Source organism: Telopea speciosissima, chromosome 9 (assembly GCF_018873765.1).
Source record: "Telopea speciosissima isolate NSW1024214 ecotype Mountain lineage chromosome 9, Tspe_v1, whole genome shotgun sequence".
In the NCBI taxonomy this organism is placed as follows: Eukaryota; Viridiplantae; Streptophyta; class Magnoliopsida; order Proteales; family Proteaceae; genus Telopea; species Telopea speciosissima.
The window spans coordinates 163962-183111 of NC_057924.1; the positions used below are offsets into that span (position 1 = coordinate 163962).

General features: G+C 29.3%; 1 protein-coding gene and 4 non-coding genes across 5 annotated transcripts; all 5 read left to right on the top strand.

Annotated features, from left to right (window-relative positions):
* Nucleotides 1-1873: 1873 nt before the first annotated feature.
* TRNAN-GUU lies at nucleotides 1874-1944 on the top strand. The gene has a single exon. It is a non-coding gene; the product is annotated as a tRNA-Asn (tRNA).
* Nucleotides 1945-3211: 1267 nt separating this feature from the next.
* Nucleotides 3212-4273, top strand: LOC122640180 (NADH-ubiquinone oxidoreductase chain 1-like). The gene has a single exon (XM_043833335.1). The coding sequence runs from the start codon at nucleotides 3212-3214 to the stop codon at nucleotides 4271-4273; it is 1062 nt and encodes a 353-aa protein (XP_043689270.1).
* Nucleotides 4274-5241: 968 nt separating this feature from the next.
* TRNAK-UUU lies at nucleotides 5242-5313 on the top strand. The gene has a single exon. It is a non-coding gene; the product is annotated as a tRNA-Lys (tRNA).
* A 10624-nt stretch (nucleotides 5314-15937) lies between these two features.
* TRNAS-UGA lies at nucleotides 15938-16022 on the top strand. The gene has a single exon. It is a non-coding gene; the product is annotated as a tRNA-Ser (tRNA).
* A 178-nt stretch (nucleotides 16023-16200) lies between these two features.
* On the top strand, nucleotides 16201-16272 carry TRNAA-UGC. Its single transcript has one exon. It is a non-coding gene; the product is annotated as a tRNA-Ala (tRNA).
* The last annotated feature ends 2878 nt before the right edge of the window (nucleotides 16273-19150 follow it).

Below are 19150 nucleotides of genomic sequence, written 5' to 3' on the forward strand. Positions count from 1 at the left end.
ATAAAAAGTGGTCATAGGTCACTAAAATAAGATGAGTTTGATGTTGGCTCCGAATGAACGCTGTCTAGAAGCTTTAACACATGCTAATCGAACGTTTAAAAAAGTGGTGTACAGGTGAGTATAAAGTAGGAAGACTAGCCAAAAGTAAGAGATAAAATCTCTTATAAAAAGAGATATAAATCAAATAAAAGAGTAAGAAAGGTTTTAACCGGTTTACTCGCTTTTGGATGAGCCTACTCGGGGAGGTAGTAGGAGAGGTAATTGCTTAACTAGCCTAAGATCCGTAGTCGTATCTGAGAGGATGATCGACCACATTGGCTCTGAAACAACAGCCAAGTCTACCCATAAGGGTAACCAGCAGTGAGGAATATTGGTCACTGACCGAAAGGTTGAACCAGCTATCTAGAAGGGTGTAAACTAAATAAGGATAAAACCCTAAAAAAGAGAGGATAATGACGTTATCTTTTTGACAAGTCTCGACCAAATCACGTGCCAGCAGTCGCGGTAAAACGTGGGAGGCAAGCGTTATTGATCTTAAATGGGTCTAAAGGGTCCGTAAAACGGTAAATTAAGCGATAACGTAAAGTTAATAATTGAACTGATTTACTAGAGTCTTATAGAGGAACAGAGGAATTGCAAGAGTAAGGATGAAATCTTTTGATACTTGTAGGACCGCCAAAGGCGAAGGCATCGTTCCAGGTAAAGACTGACGTTGAGGGACGTAGGCGTTGGGAGCGAAAAGGATTAGATACCCCTGTAGTCAACGCTGTAAACGATGAGTGCTTAAGATTAGTAATAATTATAAAAATAATTTCACATTAGTCTCGAAATGAAGATGTTAAGCACTTCACCTGGGGAGTACTGTCGCAAGGCTGAAACCCAAAACATTAGACGGTCACGGAAACCAGCAGTGAAGCATGTTATTTAATACGATGATCCGCGTACAATCTTACCACTTCTTGAATGTCCTTTTCACTAAAAAGAAAAGGCCTATTTAATTAAACCAACATATTTTTTTTTATTAAAATAGATTAGTTAAATTTGGAAAAATACAACAGGCGTTGCATGGCTGTCTTCAGTTCGTGTCGTGAGATATCAGGTTCATTCCGCTAAACGAATGAAACCCTTCTTTCTTAATTTTTATTTATTTATTAAGAAGATTCTTGGAAAACGAGGATATAATGGGGATTAAGACAAGTCGTCATGGCCTTTATGAAGTGGGCTATAGACGTGCCACAAGAGCTTTGACAATGGGATGCTAAGACGTGAGTCAGCGCTAAACCTTAAAAAAAGCTATGTTCGGATTGTAGTCTGCAACTCGACTACATGAAGCAGGAATTGCTAGTAATCGTAAATCAGGACGTTACGGTGAAATATTAAATCTGTGATGTACTAACTACTCGTCAAGCGCGGAAAGGTGCGTGGCCCCGAAGAGGTTGTTCTAGACAATAAATCTGGAATGGTTTCGACTGGTCGGTGCTGATTCGTGTTAAGTCGAAATAAGGTAGGTGTAGGGGAACCTGTACCTGAAAAATTAAAATCCAACTACCCCTTTATTGTTAATGATATGCTAATATAAATTTAGCTCTTTTTTAAACTATTAAACCTTATGACCTAGGCTTAAAAAAGGAACTATTCATTTACTTTTGCAGCTAATATAATTTTTTATTAGTTCTCTTTGTAATATGAGCGGTAAACTCTTATTGTTTCTTCTTGCTGTTAAAGGGAAGGATTCCTATGCTGGTCAGGAGATGAGCTGTAAATTCATTGGTTTAAACCGTCCAGAGTTCGATTCTCTGCCTTCTCATTAAAAAAGGTTCACTAAATAAGGCAAGTTTCTTGTCTTTTTAAAACCTCTTCCCATCATTTTTAAGTCGCTATGGCTTAACGGTAAAGCAGGACACTGTTAATGTCTAGATAGGGGTTCGATTCCTCTTGGTGACTTTATATAGGTCTAACTTTAAAATAATTAGAGTTGGAAGATAAATTATATTTTTTTAGATTATTTTTATAAAGAAAATAAATAAAAAGGTAGTTATTAGTTAATATGATTTATATTTTCTAAAAAAACTATTAGTATATTAATACTTAAATCTAAGTAAATAAAATATGCAATATTTAAATGACAAACTTAATGTTAATTGATGAGTCAATCACATCTGGGTTTTCGCCCTTAGGTTTAGATATTTTAAGTTTTGGAGCAATTGTGTCAGGAATATTAGTTATTAGTGCAAGAAATCCAGTTATTTCAGTATTATTTTTAATAGCATTATTTGTAAATATCGCAGCTTATTTAATTTTATTAGGAATAAATTTCATAGGTCTTGCATATATAACAGTTTATGTTGGTGCAATAGCTATTCTTTTCTTATTTGTAATTTTCTTACTTGACATAAAATTAGCGGAATTACATCAAGATAATAGTGCATCTAAAAACAGTTTACCATTAGGTGCAATTATAGGAGTCGCTTTTTTATATCCATTATATTCAATAATTCCGAGTAATATCACAGAAATGAAATCATTTTCATTCTATGTTTTTAATTGGTTAAATTCTTTAATAACAGGATCAGTCTCGTTATTTAAAGCTAATGATCTTAACTCATCAAATAACTTAAATGTACAGTCTGATAGTAATTTACATAAATTAGAAGTAGAATCTGTATTTACTAATTTATGGGATGGTAATTTTGCAGCTTTTAGTCAAATTTCATCTATTGGTAATATAATGTATACTGGTTATACTTTATGGTTTTTTGTTGCTGGTTTAATTCTTTTACTAGCAATGGTAGCTGCTATTAGTTTAACATTTAAACCAGCATCTCTATCTAATTCACCTTAAATTATAGATTTTATCTAATCATAATAGTTTTTTTATTCTTAACTCCTTTTTTTTTAGGAAAAGGATTAATTTCAGATGATTTAACTAGCAACTGCTAACGGCAATATACGGATTATTACAACAATTAAAAAAGATTATTAATTATTAAATAGAATAATTAATTAAATTATTAAAGACGGCCGCACAATAACTCGACCTTAATAAAAAGAGACAAGAAGACAGCACAAAGTCACCTTTAAAGTCTATTTAATTGTTAAAACTCAAATCTAAAAAAAAAGCAAGAACAAAATGCCATATAAATAAAGCTAAAAATGAAAAAGGCTGTAAAATGGTTTGTTCTAAAAAGAAGAGTTACTATGGCATAAAGTTATGAAATTATTATTTAGTTTGTTAGAGGTTCTTATAGTAATACTTCCTATATTACTAGCCGTAGCGTATGTAACTGTAGCCGAGCGTAAAGCTATGGGTAGTATGCAAAGACGATTAGGTCCAAATAAAGTAGGATATCTAGGAACATTACAAGCGTTTGCTGATGCTTTAAAATTAATTGTGAAGGAAACAATTATACCAGCGCATGCTAATTCAGTATTGTTCTTTTTAGGTCCAATAATCACACTAATATTTGCTTTACTAGGTTGGGGAGTAATTCCATTTGGTCCTGGATTAGCTATTTCTGACTATAATCTTGGATTATTATATTCAATAGCCATATCATCTTTAGGTGTTTATGGACTTTTAATAGCAGGATGGGCTGCAAATTCAAAATATGCATTTGTAGGTTCTTTAAGAAGTGCAGCACAATTAGTAAGTTATGAGTTAGTATTAAGTTCAGCTATGTTAATTGTATTATTTATAACAGGTTCACTAAATATAACTACAATAATAGAGTATCAGCAAGCAGTTTGGTTTATCGTACCATTATTCCCTGTATTTATTATATTTTTTATAGGGGCTTTAGCTGAAACAAATAGAGCACCATTTGATTTACCTGAGGCTGAATCAGAACTAGTTGCAGGATTTATGACAGAACATTCGGCTGTTATTTTTGTTTTTTTCTTTTTAGCAGAATATTCTAATATTATTTTAATCTCAACTTTAACTGCCATTCTCTTTTTAGGTGGGTATTTATTACCATCAATACCACAGCAAATATACTTATTATCATCTACTACACAAGTTTCTTTAACTAATATCATTGGAATTACTTCTATGCCTTTAGTTAATGGAGCTATAAATGGTTTAGTATTAGGTTTAAAAGCCACTGCTGTAGTCTTTTTATTTATCTGGGTTAGAGCTAGTTTTCCTAGAATTAGATACGATCAATTACTACAAGTTTGCTGGATGGTATTACTTCCTCTTGTTTTTGCTATTATTATACTAGTTCCTTGTATAATCTATTCTTTTGACTTATTACCATTTAATACTCTTTAATAATATTTTATCCTAGTTTTTAACTAAAAAAAAAGACTGCTTTATGTTATGTTAAAGAACAAAAAGATTAAAGCACAATAAAAAACAGCTATAACTTTTTATCTATTTAAATAAAAACTACCCTTTTATTTTGCAGATAGCTAGAGACTATGGGCCATGTATTTTAACTTAAAGCCAGGCCTAATATAGCTGTTTTTTTATTCTTTTTTTTTTCTTCTCTTTACATGATAGAATATAAGAGAGAAAATTTTAAATAAGGCTAACCAACTGTAATTAACTTTCCATTATAATTAAGACGTTTAAGGTGAATATAGTTTAATGGTAGAACAGGCGCTTGTGGCGCACCTTATCTCGGTTCGAGCCCGGGTTTTCACCCTTTATGAGCTGATTTAATTTAGCAGCTGAACTACTGCCGTCTAAATATATTATAGAAATGACCCAGTAAAAGGGCGGAAATATAACTCTTTTTATAAATGAGATAATTATCTCATTTTTTATTCACTTAGATAGTGATCTAAAAAAGCCGGTATAGTTTAAATGGTTAAAACACTCATCTCATAAGTGGGTTATGTAGGTTCAATTCCTTCTTCCGGCTGTATATAAGTTCTTAAAAGCCCTTATATTTACAGCAGTAAACTAATTTAGATCTAAAGGCGATTTAACCTTAACTTAAAAAAAAACTAGCTTACAAAAATGGTTATTTTTAATGTCATATTATATATAAGAAAGATATCATCTAGAACATTAGAAAAAAAAAAAAGAAAAAACACAAATAAATCTTTTAACTATTTGAACTTAAAGAAAAAAGATAAACGTAAATTAATTAGAAGCAGAAAGAAGGAAAAGGCTTTCATTTTGAGTTGTTGACTAATGGGTAAGTCGCTGATTTTTGAATTCAGTTCATGAAAGTTCGAGCCTTTCCAACTCATGTTAAAGGGCGACTTAATTTTTCTTTATGAGGTGTATAAGGGAATGTAGCTTAACGGTAGAGCCATTGCCTTTTAAGCAATTTAATGTGGGTTCGATTCCTACCATTCTCAAGAATCTAAATATAAATAAGGCAAGCAAATTTGCGCTTCTTATTTATCTAAATCTTTTAAGCCAGGTTAACTCAACTGGTAGAGTGTGCATCTTGTAAGTGCAATGTTAAGAGTTCAAGTCCCTTACCTGGCAAGAAAAAAAAGTATTATAAAGATAGATTTAGAAGTTAATTTAGTATAGAGGAGAGGATCAGCTTGAGGCTGTTGAATGCTTATAGCCCTTTACCTTTTAAATACACATATTGCCCTTGCCTTGTTTTTTATGGGACAAAAGCGATAATTAAGACCTTATCGTCAAACTGGTTAAGACACAGCATTTTCACTGCTGTAATCCTGGTTCAAGCCCAGGTAAGGTTAATATTGGAGTTTATATATATATATATATCTTAAGCGGGTTGGTGTAACTGGTAACATAATTGGCTCATGACCAATAGTTAAACGTTCAAATCGTTTGCCCGCACTTAAATTTATTGATTTAGATCCAAAAAGTAAATAGGCATTGCACAACTAAATTTTTGTTGATTAATTTAGTTTATAAAAGTCAATTATAAGGGGCTATAGCTTAACGGTAAAGCAGGCCATTCATGATGGCTGGATTAGGGTTCAATTCCTTGTAGCCTTACATTTAAATGTAAATATTATCTTCTGTTCTGTAAAAATAATGATTCAATTTGCTCTAAAGTTAAGTTATAACTATAATATGAATCTATATTATCTTTTGGTATTTCTAAAATTGCTGTTTTATTATTACTTCAAAATATATCAATAGTGAATCAAATATTCATTTAAAATTAATCTAAATGGTTTTTCTATCTGTAATAGTGAAAAAAAAATATTATAGTTGAATGTATGTTTTTTTTCTAATAAAAGTAAATATTGTTAAACGTGTTATTATAGAAAATTATAAATCACTTGCGTGCTGAAATGGTAGCCAGAATAAACTTAAGATTTATTGTCCTAAAGGGCGTCAGGGTTCAAGTCCCTGCGCAGGTATTATATAATAATTTTATCTATGTTAATAGCCGCAGTATCTTCTCTTTTTTTTTTTCTTTTTTTTTTTTTTTGCTTCAGATTGTCTTTTCCTATTATTTAAAGTTTTAAGGCATATATAAACACTATATTAGATAAAAGCTTGATCTTTATGATATTCTAATAAAAGGGTAAATTAATCTAATCTAAAACTCTCTAAAAAGGCACAGATTGCTCTTTTATATAAAAAAAATAGCGACTGTTCAAACTCTTTTAGCTTAAAAAGGCCAATATTAAGACGTGTTTTTTAAGGTTGTACCGGATAGAAGCACGATTGGAAGTGCGTCCGCTTTGGGAGTGGGAGTCTGATGGTTCGAATCCATTCTATCCGAAAGGGAAAATAAACCAGAAGCAGTTAAAATATATTTTCTAATTAAGCTAAAAAAAAAAAAAGAGAAGATACTGCAGCTATTTCTTTTTATTTATTTTAGGTTTTGTTTTGTTTGCATAAAAACCGTTAAATATCGCTATTTTAATAGATAAACAACAACTAAGCAACTTTTAATTGCACAGAAAAAAAAGGCAAGCAAATTTACGGTAATTGCAGCTCTTTTTTTTTTTATCTTATATATTATCTGTATTTTATATAGATCATATTTTCCAACTTCTGTTGTTTCTTGTATTACCCTAAACCTTTAAATAGCTTTAAACCCCTTTTTTTTTTGTCTTTTAACCGGTTCTTTGTGGTTAATCTCATCTATAAAGAAGGGCTTGCATTACTGTAAAATTATCTTTTTATCAGAATCGGCAATAAAAACAGTAATGAGCGCAACAGAACTACAAGATTAAAGGTCTAATACCTTATTAAGGAGCTTCTCCTTAAAAACAAAATATTTAATCTATCTTTTATCTGCAAATTTGCCCTGCTATATTTTTAATGATCACTTAATTATTAAATATAATATAATTTGACTAGCTCTAAAAAAAAAGAAACAAAAAATATTTTTACTTTTTAAAGAAGTAAAATAGGCCTAATTATAAGGGAGTATCTAGTTATCTAACCCCACGGCACTAGAAACTTATTACGTATATCGTGACATATTATATAAAAAAAATGGAATTATGACTAATTTAGTAAGAGCACAATTTCAGGCTCATCCATTTCATTTAGTAGAACCATCGCCTTGGCCATTAGTTACTTCGTTTGCTTTATTGACATTAACAGTATCTGGAGTTATGACAATGCATGGATATGCTTTTGGAGGATATTTAGCTTCAATAGGTTTATTTTCAGTAATTGGAACGATGATTTTTTGGTTTAGAGATATTATAGCAGAAGGAACATATCAAGGAAGTCACACATTTGCAGTACAAAAAGGTTTAACAATAGGTGTGGCTTTATTTATAGTTAGTGAAGTCTTTTTCTTTTTATCTATATTTTGGGCCTTTTTTCATAGTTCATTAGCTCCAACAGTAGAATTAGGAGGACACTGGCCTCCTAAAGGAATCGAGGCAATTAATGCATTTGAATTACCATTATTAAATACTGTTTTACTATTATCATCGGGGGCAACAGTTACATATGCTCATCATTCTTTAATCGAAGGTAACAGAAAAGGAACTATAAACGGACTTATTTTAACAATTATCTTAGCTTTAATTTTCACAAGCTTACAAGGGTTTGAATATTACAGTGCTCCATTCACTATTACTGATGGAGCTTTTGGTTCAACATTTTATTTTGCAACAGGTTTCCATGGATTACACGTTATTATTGGAACTTTATTCATAGCTACTATGTTTTGGAGAATTTTAGCTTACCAATTAACTGATCATCATCATGTTGGATTTGAATCAAGTATTCTTTATTGGCATTTTGTTGACGTTGTTTGGTTATTTTTATATTGTGCAGTATATTGGTGGGGAAGTTAATTTAACCGCATTCTGCTGCTTGTTCTATTTAATTAAACTAAATTGTTGTAAATAGTGCACAATATATCTATTTATCTTCGCCTTGCTTTTTTCATATTGATATAAACCAAACCCCTTTTGCTCTTTTACTTAAAACAAAAGCAGAAAACTGTTTTTTTTATCATTTAAAGATAAGCTAATTCTTTTATATAAATTAAATTTACTAATAAATCTGCGGCTTTAAAATCAATTAATGGTTTAAAATGTTATATAATTTTTCTCTATTCTTATATTAATTTTTTTTTTAAAAGAGGGCAAGAGCCAGAACAGCAAATATACAATTAAAACTTTGCACTAAATTTAATTTTAGACAAAAAAAAATATATCTTTATTATATAGAGAGTTTATAGAACATCTATATTAAATTCATTAATTGAATATGCAGAAAAAACTAAAAAGTAACTAAGATAAGATAAGCTTAGTTATCTATAAACATAGTTAAGAAACTAAAGTATTACTTTAGCCAAAACAACAAATATAGTTTACACAACAACAATGTTAGCAGCAGCAAAAATAGTAGGTTCAGGATTAGCTACAATTGGATTAGCAGGAGCAGGAATAGGAATTGGATTAGTTTTCGGTAACTTAATTACAGCTACATCAAGAAACCCAGCACTTAGAGGGCAATTATTCTCATACGCTATTTTAGGATTCGCTTTAGCCGAAGCTACTGGTCAGACATTTATAGGCCTATATTTTTATCCCTATCTTTAATAGCTAATTAATAACTAAAAAAAAAAGACAAGTTTATTTAAGCTTACATAAAAGTAGCAGGATAAAAATATTAAATTCCTCTATATGCTGAAACGTGCAGCAACTAGAGACGAAATTACTTTGCTTGGCCATTAAAAGGTCACATTTTTCGTTTATATGCATAATCAGCAGGAAACTTTTTATTAATAAAAAGGATCTTCAGAGACTTTACGAGGAATTATTATAACTTAGATTTTATGTTTTTTATTAATAAAATTAAATTTAGTGGTAACAGCAAAAAAAAAAAAAAGCGCTGTGGACTAAGATCTGATTTTTATTAATATCTGACTTGTTTTTCTATCAATGAAGTTATAATAAAAGATAAAGTCCATTTTCACACCTAAACCTTTAAAGAAAAAAGGCCAGGAAATGTGATAAGCAGCTATTCTGTTTAATGATGGCTTTTTTATTATTATTTGGAGTTTAATAAAAAAAAACAGGAATTTGTTATCTTATATTATTAACTAATTATTACCCCATTAATTCAAATTATTTTTGTTTATTGCTAATTTAAACAGTAAAAATTAATTATAACAATTAGAAAAGGAAAAAGAAAAATAAATATAGAGGAAAAATAAATTAATAAATTATGAATTTATCATTAATATTATTTTTAATAGGAATATTAGGATTTGTTTTAAATAAAAAAAATATCATTTTGATGCTTATGTCTATCGAAATAATGTTACTGGCCGTAACCCTTATGATATTATTAAGTTCATTTAGTTTTGATGATATTTTAGGACAAACGTACGCTATATATATAATAGTAATAGCAGGTGCAGAGTCGGCTATAGGATTAGGTATTTTGGTCGCTTATTATAGATTAAGAGGAACAATAGCAATTCAATCTTAATGTATTTAGCTATAATAATTTTACCATTATTAGGAGCAGTAACTGCTGGATTATTAGGTAGAAAAATAGGAACAACAGGAGCACAAGTAATAACATGCGCATCTGTTATAACAACTTGTTTTTTAGCATTAGTCGCATTTTATGAAGTAGGATTAACAATTAGTCCAGTATCTATTAAAGTATTAAGTTGGATAGATTCAGAATCATTAACAATTGACTGGGGATTTAATTTTGATGCTTTAACTGTATCTATGTTAATACCTGTTTTAATTGTTTCAGCATTAGTTCATGTATATTCTATAGGATATATGAGTGAAGATCCACATCAACAAAGATTCTTTAGTTATTTAAGTATGTTTACTTTTTTCATGTTAATACTTGTAACAGCTGATAATTATTTAGTAATGTTTATAGGTTGGGAAGGTAACCATTTATGCCTTAAATGGTTAGACTTAAATTTTAATATTGTTGATCAAACATCTCTCATGGTTTTGCCATTAATTCTTTCAACTAGAACTGTTTCTCTTATTAGTCGTAAATCAACTAATAAGATTAGATCAGACAAACGTATTGGTCCACATAATATAGACATCATTTCTTTAATAGTTGGATCTATATTAGGTGATAGTCATTTAGAAAAAAGAGATAGTGGAATAGGAACTAGGGTTATTTTTGAACAATCTAATAAAAACGTTGAATATTTAATGTGGTTTTATAATTATTTATCATCTAGAGGATATTGTAGAAAAGAAAAACCAATTCTTCATAAAAGAATAAAAGAAAAGGGACAAGTTTTTTATCATTATCGAATAAATAGTTATACTTTTACCAGTTTTAATTGGATAAGAGAAATGTTTTACAAAGAAAATAATAGTAAAGTTATTCCATTTGAAATAAAAGAATATCTTACTCCTTTTGCATTAGCAATTTGGTTTAGCAATGATGGTTCTAAATTAGCAAAAGGAGCAAAAATAGCAACTAATGGTTATGAACTAGATAAACTTAAATCTATTATAATTGTTTTAAAAGATAAATATAATTTAGAAGTTCTATACCATAAAGGAGCAATTAATAAAGGACATACTATTTACATTCCAAGTAAATCTATGAAACTATTTTCTAGTATTGTAAAACCATACATTTTACCTTCAATGTTGTATAAATTAGGCCATTATTAATAAAAATAAGTTTAATTATAGTGAAAATCTGAAATGTTGTTTAGCAATTAAAATAAAAAATAAACAACTTAACTTAATATAATTATTTAAGTTAAAAAGATTTTTGCGATGTTATTGAAAACGATCAAAGAAACAGGTTTTAGTTTCAAGATCGTCGGTTATATTTTTGATCGCGATCGACTGGTTCAATAATGGGTGGCTGAAATGCTGCTTAATGCACAGTCAGAATCTGTTCTTATTTTAAGATAAAAACATCTTTAAATAAAGAATCCAAGGCCTTATGTAAATCCTCGTTTAGGTAATAAAAGGTACAGGGAAATAAATATAAATAAAACCAATCGTCAGATTTGTTTATTTCTAAGATTTGGTAGGAATTTCATCATATTTATTAGTAAGTTTTTGGTTTACTAGAATTCAAGCAAATAAATCAGCTATATCTGCCTTATTATTTAATAGAGTAGGAGATATGTTTTTAACAATAGGATTATTTGCTTTAATTTTTGCATTAGGTAATATTGATTATGCAGTAGTATTTTCTCTAGCACCTTTATTAAATGAACAGATAATAACTATTGTTGGTATTTGTTTTTTAATCGGAGCTATGGCTAAATCAGCGCAAATAGGATTACATGTTTGGTTACCACAAGCAATGGAAGGTCCGACACCAGTATCAGCACTAATTCATGCAGCTACTATGGTAACAGCAGGAGTTTATTTATTAATGAGATCTTCAGCATTATTAGAATATAGTCCGTTAGTGTTATTATTAGCTTTATGGTTAGGAGCAATAACAACATTATTTGCAGGAACAATTGGTTTATTCCAAAATGATTTAAAAAAAGTTATTGCTTATTCCACTTGTAGTCAATTAGGTATGTTGTTTATAGCTGTAGGTTTAAGCCAATACAATGTAGCCTTATTTCATTTAGTAAATCATGCTTTCTTTAAAGCTTTATTATTCTTAGGAGCTGGTTCAATAATACATGCTATGGCCGATGAACAGGATATGAGACGATTAGGAGGATTAGTCAAATTATTACCATTTAGTTATGCTATGATGCTTATAGGTAGTTTATCATTAGCGGCTATGCCTTTTTTAACTGGTTTTTATTCTAAAGATCTTATAATAGAATTAGCCTATGGTCAATTTGAATTTGGCGGGCAAGTAGTTTATTGGTTAGCTGTAATTAGTGCTATATTTACTATGACATATTCACTAAGATTATTATATTTAACATTCTTATCCAGTCCAAATGGTGCAAAAATACATTATTCAGGTTCACATGAAGGGCCATTAACTATGGCTATACCATTAATTATTTTGGCTATTATGAGTATAATTTTTGGTTATTATGCTAGAGATTTTTTTGTAGGGTTAGGTTCTGTTAGTTTAGCTCATAGTCTTTATGTTCATCCTAATCATATAATATCCATAGAAGCAGAATTTGCTGTTCCAACTTTATTTAAGTTATTGCCTGTTGTTGCATCTGTATTAATTGGGGGAATAGCATTAGCTATTTACCAATTATCACCTAATTTTTTATTAGCAATTACTAAAAGTAAAACGGGTAGTTCTATTTATGCTTTCTTTAACCAAAGATATTGGCTAGAACTTCTTATTAATAAATTTATTGTAACTAAAGGTTTATCAGTTGGTTATATTTTCAATAAACAACTGGATAGAGGAGCTATAGAATTAATTGGACCTCATGGTCTTGTTACTGGATTGTCTTCTATTAGTGGTTTAATTGCTAAACTTGATACAGGAATTATAACTAATTATGCTCTTTATATTTTATTAGGATTAATTAGTTTTATTTCTTTAGTCTTTTTTGCTCCTGTACAAGAGTATGGACAATCAATTAAAGCAGTACAATATAGTCAATTAATTATTCTATATATTTTTGCTTTAACTATTTTTTAATTTATAAAGATAAATATAACAAGGTTGTCATCTAAACATTAGCTGCTTGCCTTGCCCTTGCTTAAAAGAACAGTTTGCCACTACTAAAAAAAACCACTAATTCGGTTTTTTTTATTAGTTATTTATTTATTTATTAGTCAGCTACCTGTCAAGAGTATTTTGAGTTAGAATAATTATTATTATTTAATAAATAATAGTATTAAAGCCAAACCCAGGCGATATAAAGTACTAATTTTATGGTTATAGACTGCTCTACTAAAAAAAAAAAAAATAAATTATTAATTTATTGCTTCAGATCAGGGATAAGAACGGCTAAAAGCCAAATCATTTCGGCTCCTTATCCTTCAAACAGCTAGAGAAAAAATAGGGCTCTAAATTAAATTTAGTATATATACATGCCTCAATTAGTACCATTCTATTTTGTAAATCAAGTTACATTTGGTTTTGCAACTTTATTAATAATGCTTTACTTATTTTCTAAATATATCTTACCAAAATATTTAGAATTATTTTTAACTCGAATATTCATAACTAAATTATAGCTTTACTTTAGTTGTAAAAAGGTTAAAAACTCTAATTATTTTAAATTAGTTATACTGGCAATGAAACCAGCATACTTTTTTACTTTAAATTCGCTTTTTACAGCTTTTTTTCTTCTTTTTAGAAGTCTTCATAGAATATAAAAAAAAACTTTTATTTCTAATCTAGTTCATAATTAATAAAAAAAATCTAGATTGCAAATTAAAAACTTATTTTCGCTTGTTTATTGATAAAGAATAGTAGTCTTGTTTTTTTTTTTTTACTAATTGTTAGCACTAACTGCACTAAATAAAAAAAAAAAAACAGTTTTATATTTAAGTCAAAATAACAAGAAAAAAAATTTTTGGTAAAATTTATGACATTTACACACATTCAAAGTCCATTAGAGCAATTTGAAATTAACAGTTTAATGGGTATAAATGCTCCTTTATTAGGATATGCAGAATTATCTTTAACAAACATTGGTTTATATTTTATATTAGCATTATTAATTACAGTATTCTTTAACGTAATAGCAAACAATAACAACAAAATTATAGCAAACAAATATTCTATTACTGCTGAGTCATTATATACAACAATTTTAAGTATGGTACAAAGTCAAATAGCTAGCCCTAAAGGTCAATATTACTTTCCATTCATTTATTGTTTATTTATGCTAGTTCTAGCTGGTAATTTTATTGGAATGGTACCTTATAGTTTTGCTATTACATCACACCTAATATTTACTTTATCAGTAAGTATGACAATATTAATAGCTGTGACTATTATAGGGTTTAGTGAACACGGATTAAAATTCTTTTCATATTTTGTACCTGCTGGAACACCTTTAGCATTAGTACCTTTATTAGTTTTAATTGAATTAATTTCATATATTGCTAAAGGTCTTTCACTAGGTATTAGATTAGGTGCAAATATAATGGCAGGACATATGCTTACAAAAATCGTAGGAGGATTTATTTACCAAATTATGGCTGCTAGTCCTTTAATGTTTGTTGTAGGAATTATTCCTTTAGTTCTATTAGTAGGTATTACAGGACTTGAATTGGCTATTGCATTCATTCAAGCTTATGTTTTTGCTATCTTAACTTGTAGTTATATTAAAGATAGTTTAGATCTACACTAATAAATAAATATATTAGACTGTTGATGTTTATTTATCTCAAATCTTTAGACTCTTTTTGCCCTTTTTTATTATATTAAAAGGCTTAACTATTCTAAAATGATATTACCATTTTCCTTTTAATATAATAAAAAAGATTATCTTTTATAAAGGAAAAGCTTTCTTTGCTTAATCGGTAGAGCGTGATACTTCTAATATCTTAGTCTAGGTTCAAATCCTAGAGAGAGCTTAAATATAAAGATATTATTGAAAAAAAAATTTTTTTTTTTTTTGTATGTATGTGAGGGTAGAATTGCATAAGGTATGCATTTGGATTGCAAATCTAACGAAGTGGGTTCGATTCCCTCTCTGCCTTAGCTTTCTATTTGTTAATTAGATGAATAATAAGAAAAAAAAAAAAACCTAATTATTGAAGATTTAGCATATTTGTTTTGCTTTGCTTTGCTTTGCTTTGCTTTGCTTTGCTTTGCTTTGCTTTGCTTTGCTTTGCTTTGCTTTGCTTTGCTTTGCTTTGCTTTTTCTTTAAAAGAAGTAATCTGAAATGTAATTCATTATTAGCTTTCCTTAAAGAAAATTTAAATTAACATCATTATAAATGAAAGTTCTAAAAGGTTGATCTATTGGAAAAATACAAAGTAGAAATTCAATTAGTAAGGCTAAAAAAGTATAAAACGAAAAATAGCCGCAAAAAAAAAAAAAAGTTTGCTATTTTGTATAATCTTTAGCTTTACTATTCAAAAGAGTGTAGTTTAATGGTAGAATAAGTGGTTCCAAACCATTTGATGAGAGTTCGATTCTTTCCATTCTTGTTACCTGTTTATAGATCTAATCTTATTTCTATATTTCTATAATATAGCTAGTAATAAAAAAAAAAGACTAAATGATAAAAAAGATGCAGCTGCTAAATAGGCCCTTTTGCGTTGCGTTTTTAAGGTTGTTCTTTTTTTTTTTCTCCCTCAAAATGGTTTTTTAACTTAACGGTTAAAGTGCAAACTTGATAAGTTTGAAATGTTGGTTCGATTCCTTCAAAAATCAAGTCTTTTATTTATATCAGATGGTCTTGTCTTTTCTTCTTTTCCGTTTATTAGTCTTTATTTAGATGTTAATCTAGAAGATAAATTTAGTCAATAATTCTAGGTTTAATTAAACTAATATAAATCTGTGCAGCTTGACAGAAGGAAAAAAACTGCACAAACCAACAGCTAAAAGGTTATTTAATTAAATCAAAAGGCAAGTTAAATTAGATGTGTAAATATTTCTAAGGGCTATTGTATCTTTATGATATAACATAGCTTTAACATACAAAATAAGGAAAAGTGGCTGAGTCTGGTTTATAGCGTAATACTTGAAATATTAAGGGTTTTTCCCGCGCGGGTTCGAATCCTGCCTTTTCCTAGTTTATAGTGGCATAAAAAAAAGATTCTAATAATAATATATGTCGAAGGCCTTTTAGGCCTAATTATGTTGCATTTAAACCATAACGTTTCTATTCGAATAGATTCAAGCGAAGAGATCTAAGAGTTATGATTGGCCAAGACCAGCAATCTAAAAATTAAATACTGTTAAACGTAAAGGGGATATAATTTAGTTGGTAGAATATTGACCTTGCACGTCAAAGAGATGGGTTCAAGTCCCATTGTCTCCATTATTAAGATCGTCATTAGTGCAGTAGCTGTAAAAAAAAAACAATGTTTTTGCTGTTTTGTTTTAATAATAAACTGTTAATATGGTATATTGTAATAGTTAAATTTATGTTTGCTTATTTGTTTTATTTAGCAACACTCTTTAATAAAAAAAAAAACAAAATAGCGCAAAAGAATATATATTGGAGTAATAAGCCCGGATAGCTTAACGGTAAAGCACAGCCCTGAAGATGCTGTGATAGAGGTTCAATTCCTTTTCTGGGCGCAGAAATAAATAAAAAGTTTAGCAGATTTCGATATTAGCCGATTTATGTCATATTATGAAAGAACTGTGTTATAAAAAGATAGTTCTGAGCACGGTTGTGGCGAAATTTGGTATCCGCGATTAGTTTAGGTCTAATTGTCTTTAGACATGAGGGTTCAAGTCCCTCCAACCGTATATATTTATCTAATAAAAAAACCTTGCCTTTTGCACAATAAAATAAAGACTAGACTTGATAATGTTTTAAATTCTCTTTATAATAATTATAATTATAATTATAATTATAATTATTTTAGAATGACGGTTAATCCTTCAAATATAAAATCATTATATTATACTCTTTTTTATTTTTATTTTTATTTTGGGACTAGAGTTATATTAAACCTTCTATTATGCTAACTATTTAAATTAATTAATAGAACCTGTAGAGTTATACTCTAATTACCTTATTTATAAAAAGAAGGTTTAAAGCTAAAGGCACCTTTAGCTAAATGGTTAAAGCGTCGGTCTTCGAAACCGCATATTGTGGGTTCAAATCCTACAGGGTGCTATATTTTAGATGTCCAAAAGTGGTCTAACTAATGTTTCTTTTATTATACAATAATAAAAATTTTCGTTAATTAATTTTTTTTTGGTTAGGTTTTATAACCTATTTTATTAGTCAATTTACTCTAATCTATACCACTCTACTCTACTCTACTCTACTCTACTCTACTCTACTCTACTCTACTCTACTCTACTCTAAAAAAAAAAAAAAAGTCGAGTTTGTATACTATGAATTTCTGGTCAAGGGCACCCGATTATTGTTTGTTCAAAAAAAAAAAAATTTTTTTTTTTTTCTAGTAACTTTAATAAAATAAAGCAGGTATAAGTTAATTGGTAGACTCACTGATTTCCAATCAGTTCGTGCTTGTTCAAGTCAGGCTACCTGTATATATGTAAATGTTATTATGTCCTTTGATGGGCCAGCAAAATATTATTGATAATGCGTAAGCTTATATCTACTAAAATTATCTCTAAACCAAAAAATGGTCTATTATTTTACTGGAAAAACAAAATACTATTAATCAGTGATTTTATTCCATAAGAGTTTATAATATAAAGATCTTTAAAAGACAGCTAAATTTAAGTATCTTTAAGGGCTTGTAGCTTAACGTAAAGCTCCAGCTTGTCACGCAGGAAGATGCCCGTTCGCGCCGGGTCAAGCTCGAAACTATTTAATCTCGTCGTCTAGGCTCTTTAAAAAAAAAAATTATTGCTCTTTTGTAATAGTAATATGGAATTATATAATGGCATGAAATAGTCTAGGAACTATTTACCGTTATAGAGAAAAAAAAAAAAAAAAGGAAAAATTTCCATGGGTAAGGTAAAATACTTGCTACGTATTTGGAGGCGGTTAGCTCTCCTTAAGGGTTCGACTCCCTTTTTTTCCATTAATAATTTCGGTTCAATCGTAAAGGTTAAAACTCAAGATGTTTAAACCTTTTTAGACAAAAAAAAAAGCCGAGGTTACCTGTCAAGTGATTTATTTATTTATATGTGATTAAAATTATAAGTAATTGGCCAGACTGTGGGGTTAACAGGAGAGCTTTGGATTAAAAATTCCCACCACAATAAAATAAAAAACTTCAAATTTTATTTATAAGTAGTATTGCGATATGAAATATATAATCAACTTTATCTTATTTTAAGATAAAGAATGTATAAAAAGGGACTATTATGGATTACTAGCTAACATATCAAGGAGGGCAAATAGCTCAAAATCATAGTTAAAAAATAATCTATGTAACTCCAAAGGGAAACCAAGAAAAAAAAATAACAGAGTGAAGTGAAACATCTAAATAACTCTAGGAAAAGAAATCAACCGAGATTCCATTAGTAGTGGTGAGCGAACGTGGATTAGCCTATAATATATAGTTGTTTTTAACAGCAAACCTATCTAAGCAGTAGCTAGAAAGATCAGGTTTAATTAAGGGATTAATAGATTTTAAAATCTAGCCAAAGATGGTAATAAGCCCAGTATCAACCTTAATATATATTTAAACAAGTAGAACGGCAGAAAACCTGTTTGAATTGTTTCTCTCTTTTACTGTTCACGTAAAAGTAAAAGTAAAAGATATGGGGGAACCATCCTCTAAGGCTAAATATGATATGTTAAGCGATAGAGAAAGTACCGTGAGGGAAAGTTTGAAAAGATTAGGTCTTTTTGCCAGTCTTTATCGACTGAGAAAGATCTGTAGCCTAAGGCATAGTGAAAAAGAGATGAAATAGTAGTTCTATAAGCAGCCGGAATAAAGCTTTTAATAGCAAATAACGGTGTACCTTTTGCATAATGGGTCAGCAACTTAATCGGTGGTGCAAGCAGAAATGCCTAGATAAAACGACTGTATAAAAGATGATGGTAAATCTTTTTTATTGGCTTTGCCTTTTTGAAAGATATAAGTACCCTCGATTAGACCCGAAACCAAGTGATCTTACCATGGTCAAGTATATAAATGACTGAACGGGTGTTTGTCGCAAAAAGCTCCGATGAACTGTGGTAAGTAAGTGAAAGACAAATCTGACTTGGAGATAGCTGGTATTCCGCGAAACCTATTTTAGTAGGTCATCCATTACAA

Bases quoted from the DNA above. Each gene is read 5' to 3' on its own strand.
- LOC122640180 (XM_043833335.1), top strand. From the start codon at position 3,212: ATGAAATTATTATTTAGTTTGTTAGAGGTTCTTATAGTAATACTTCCT.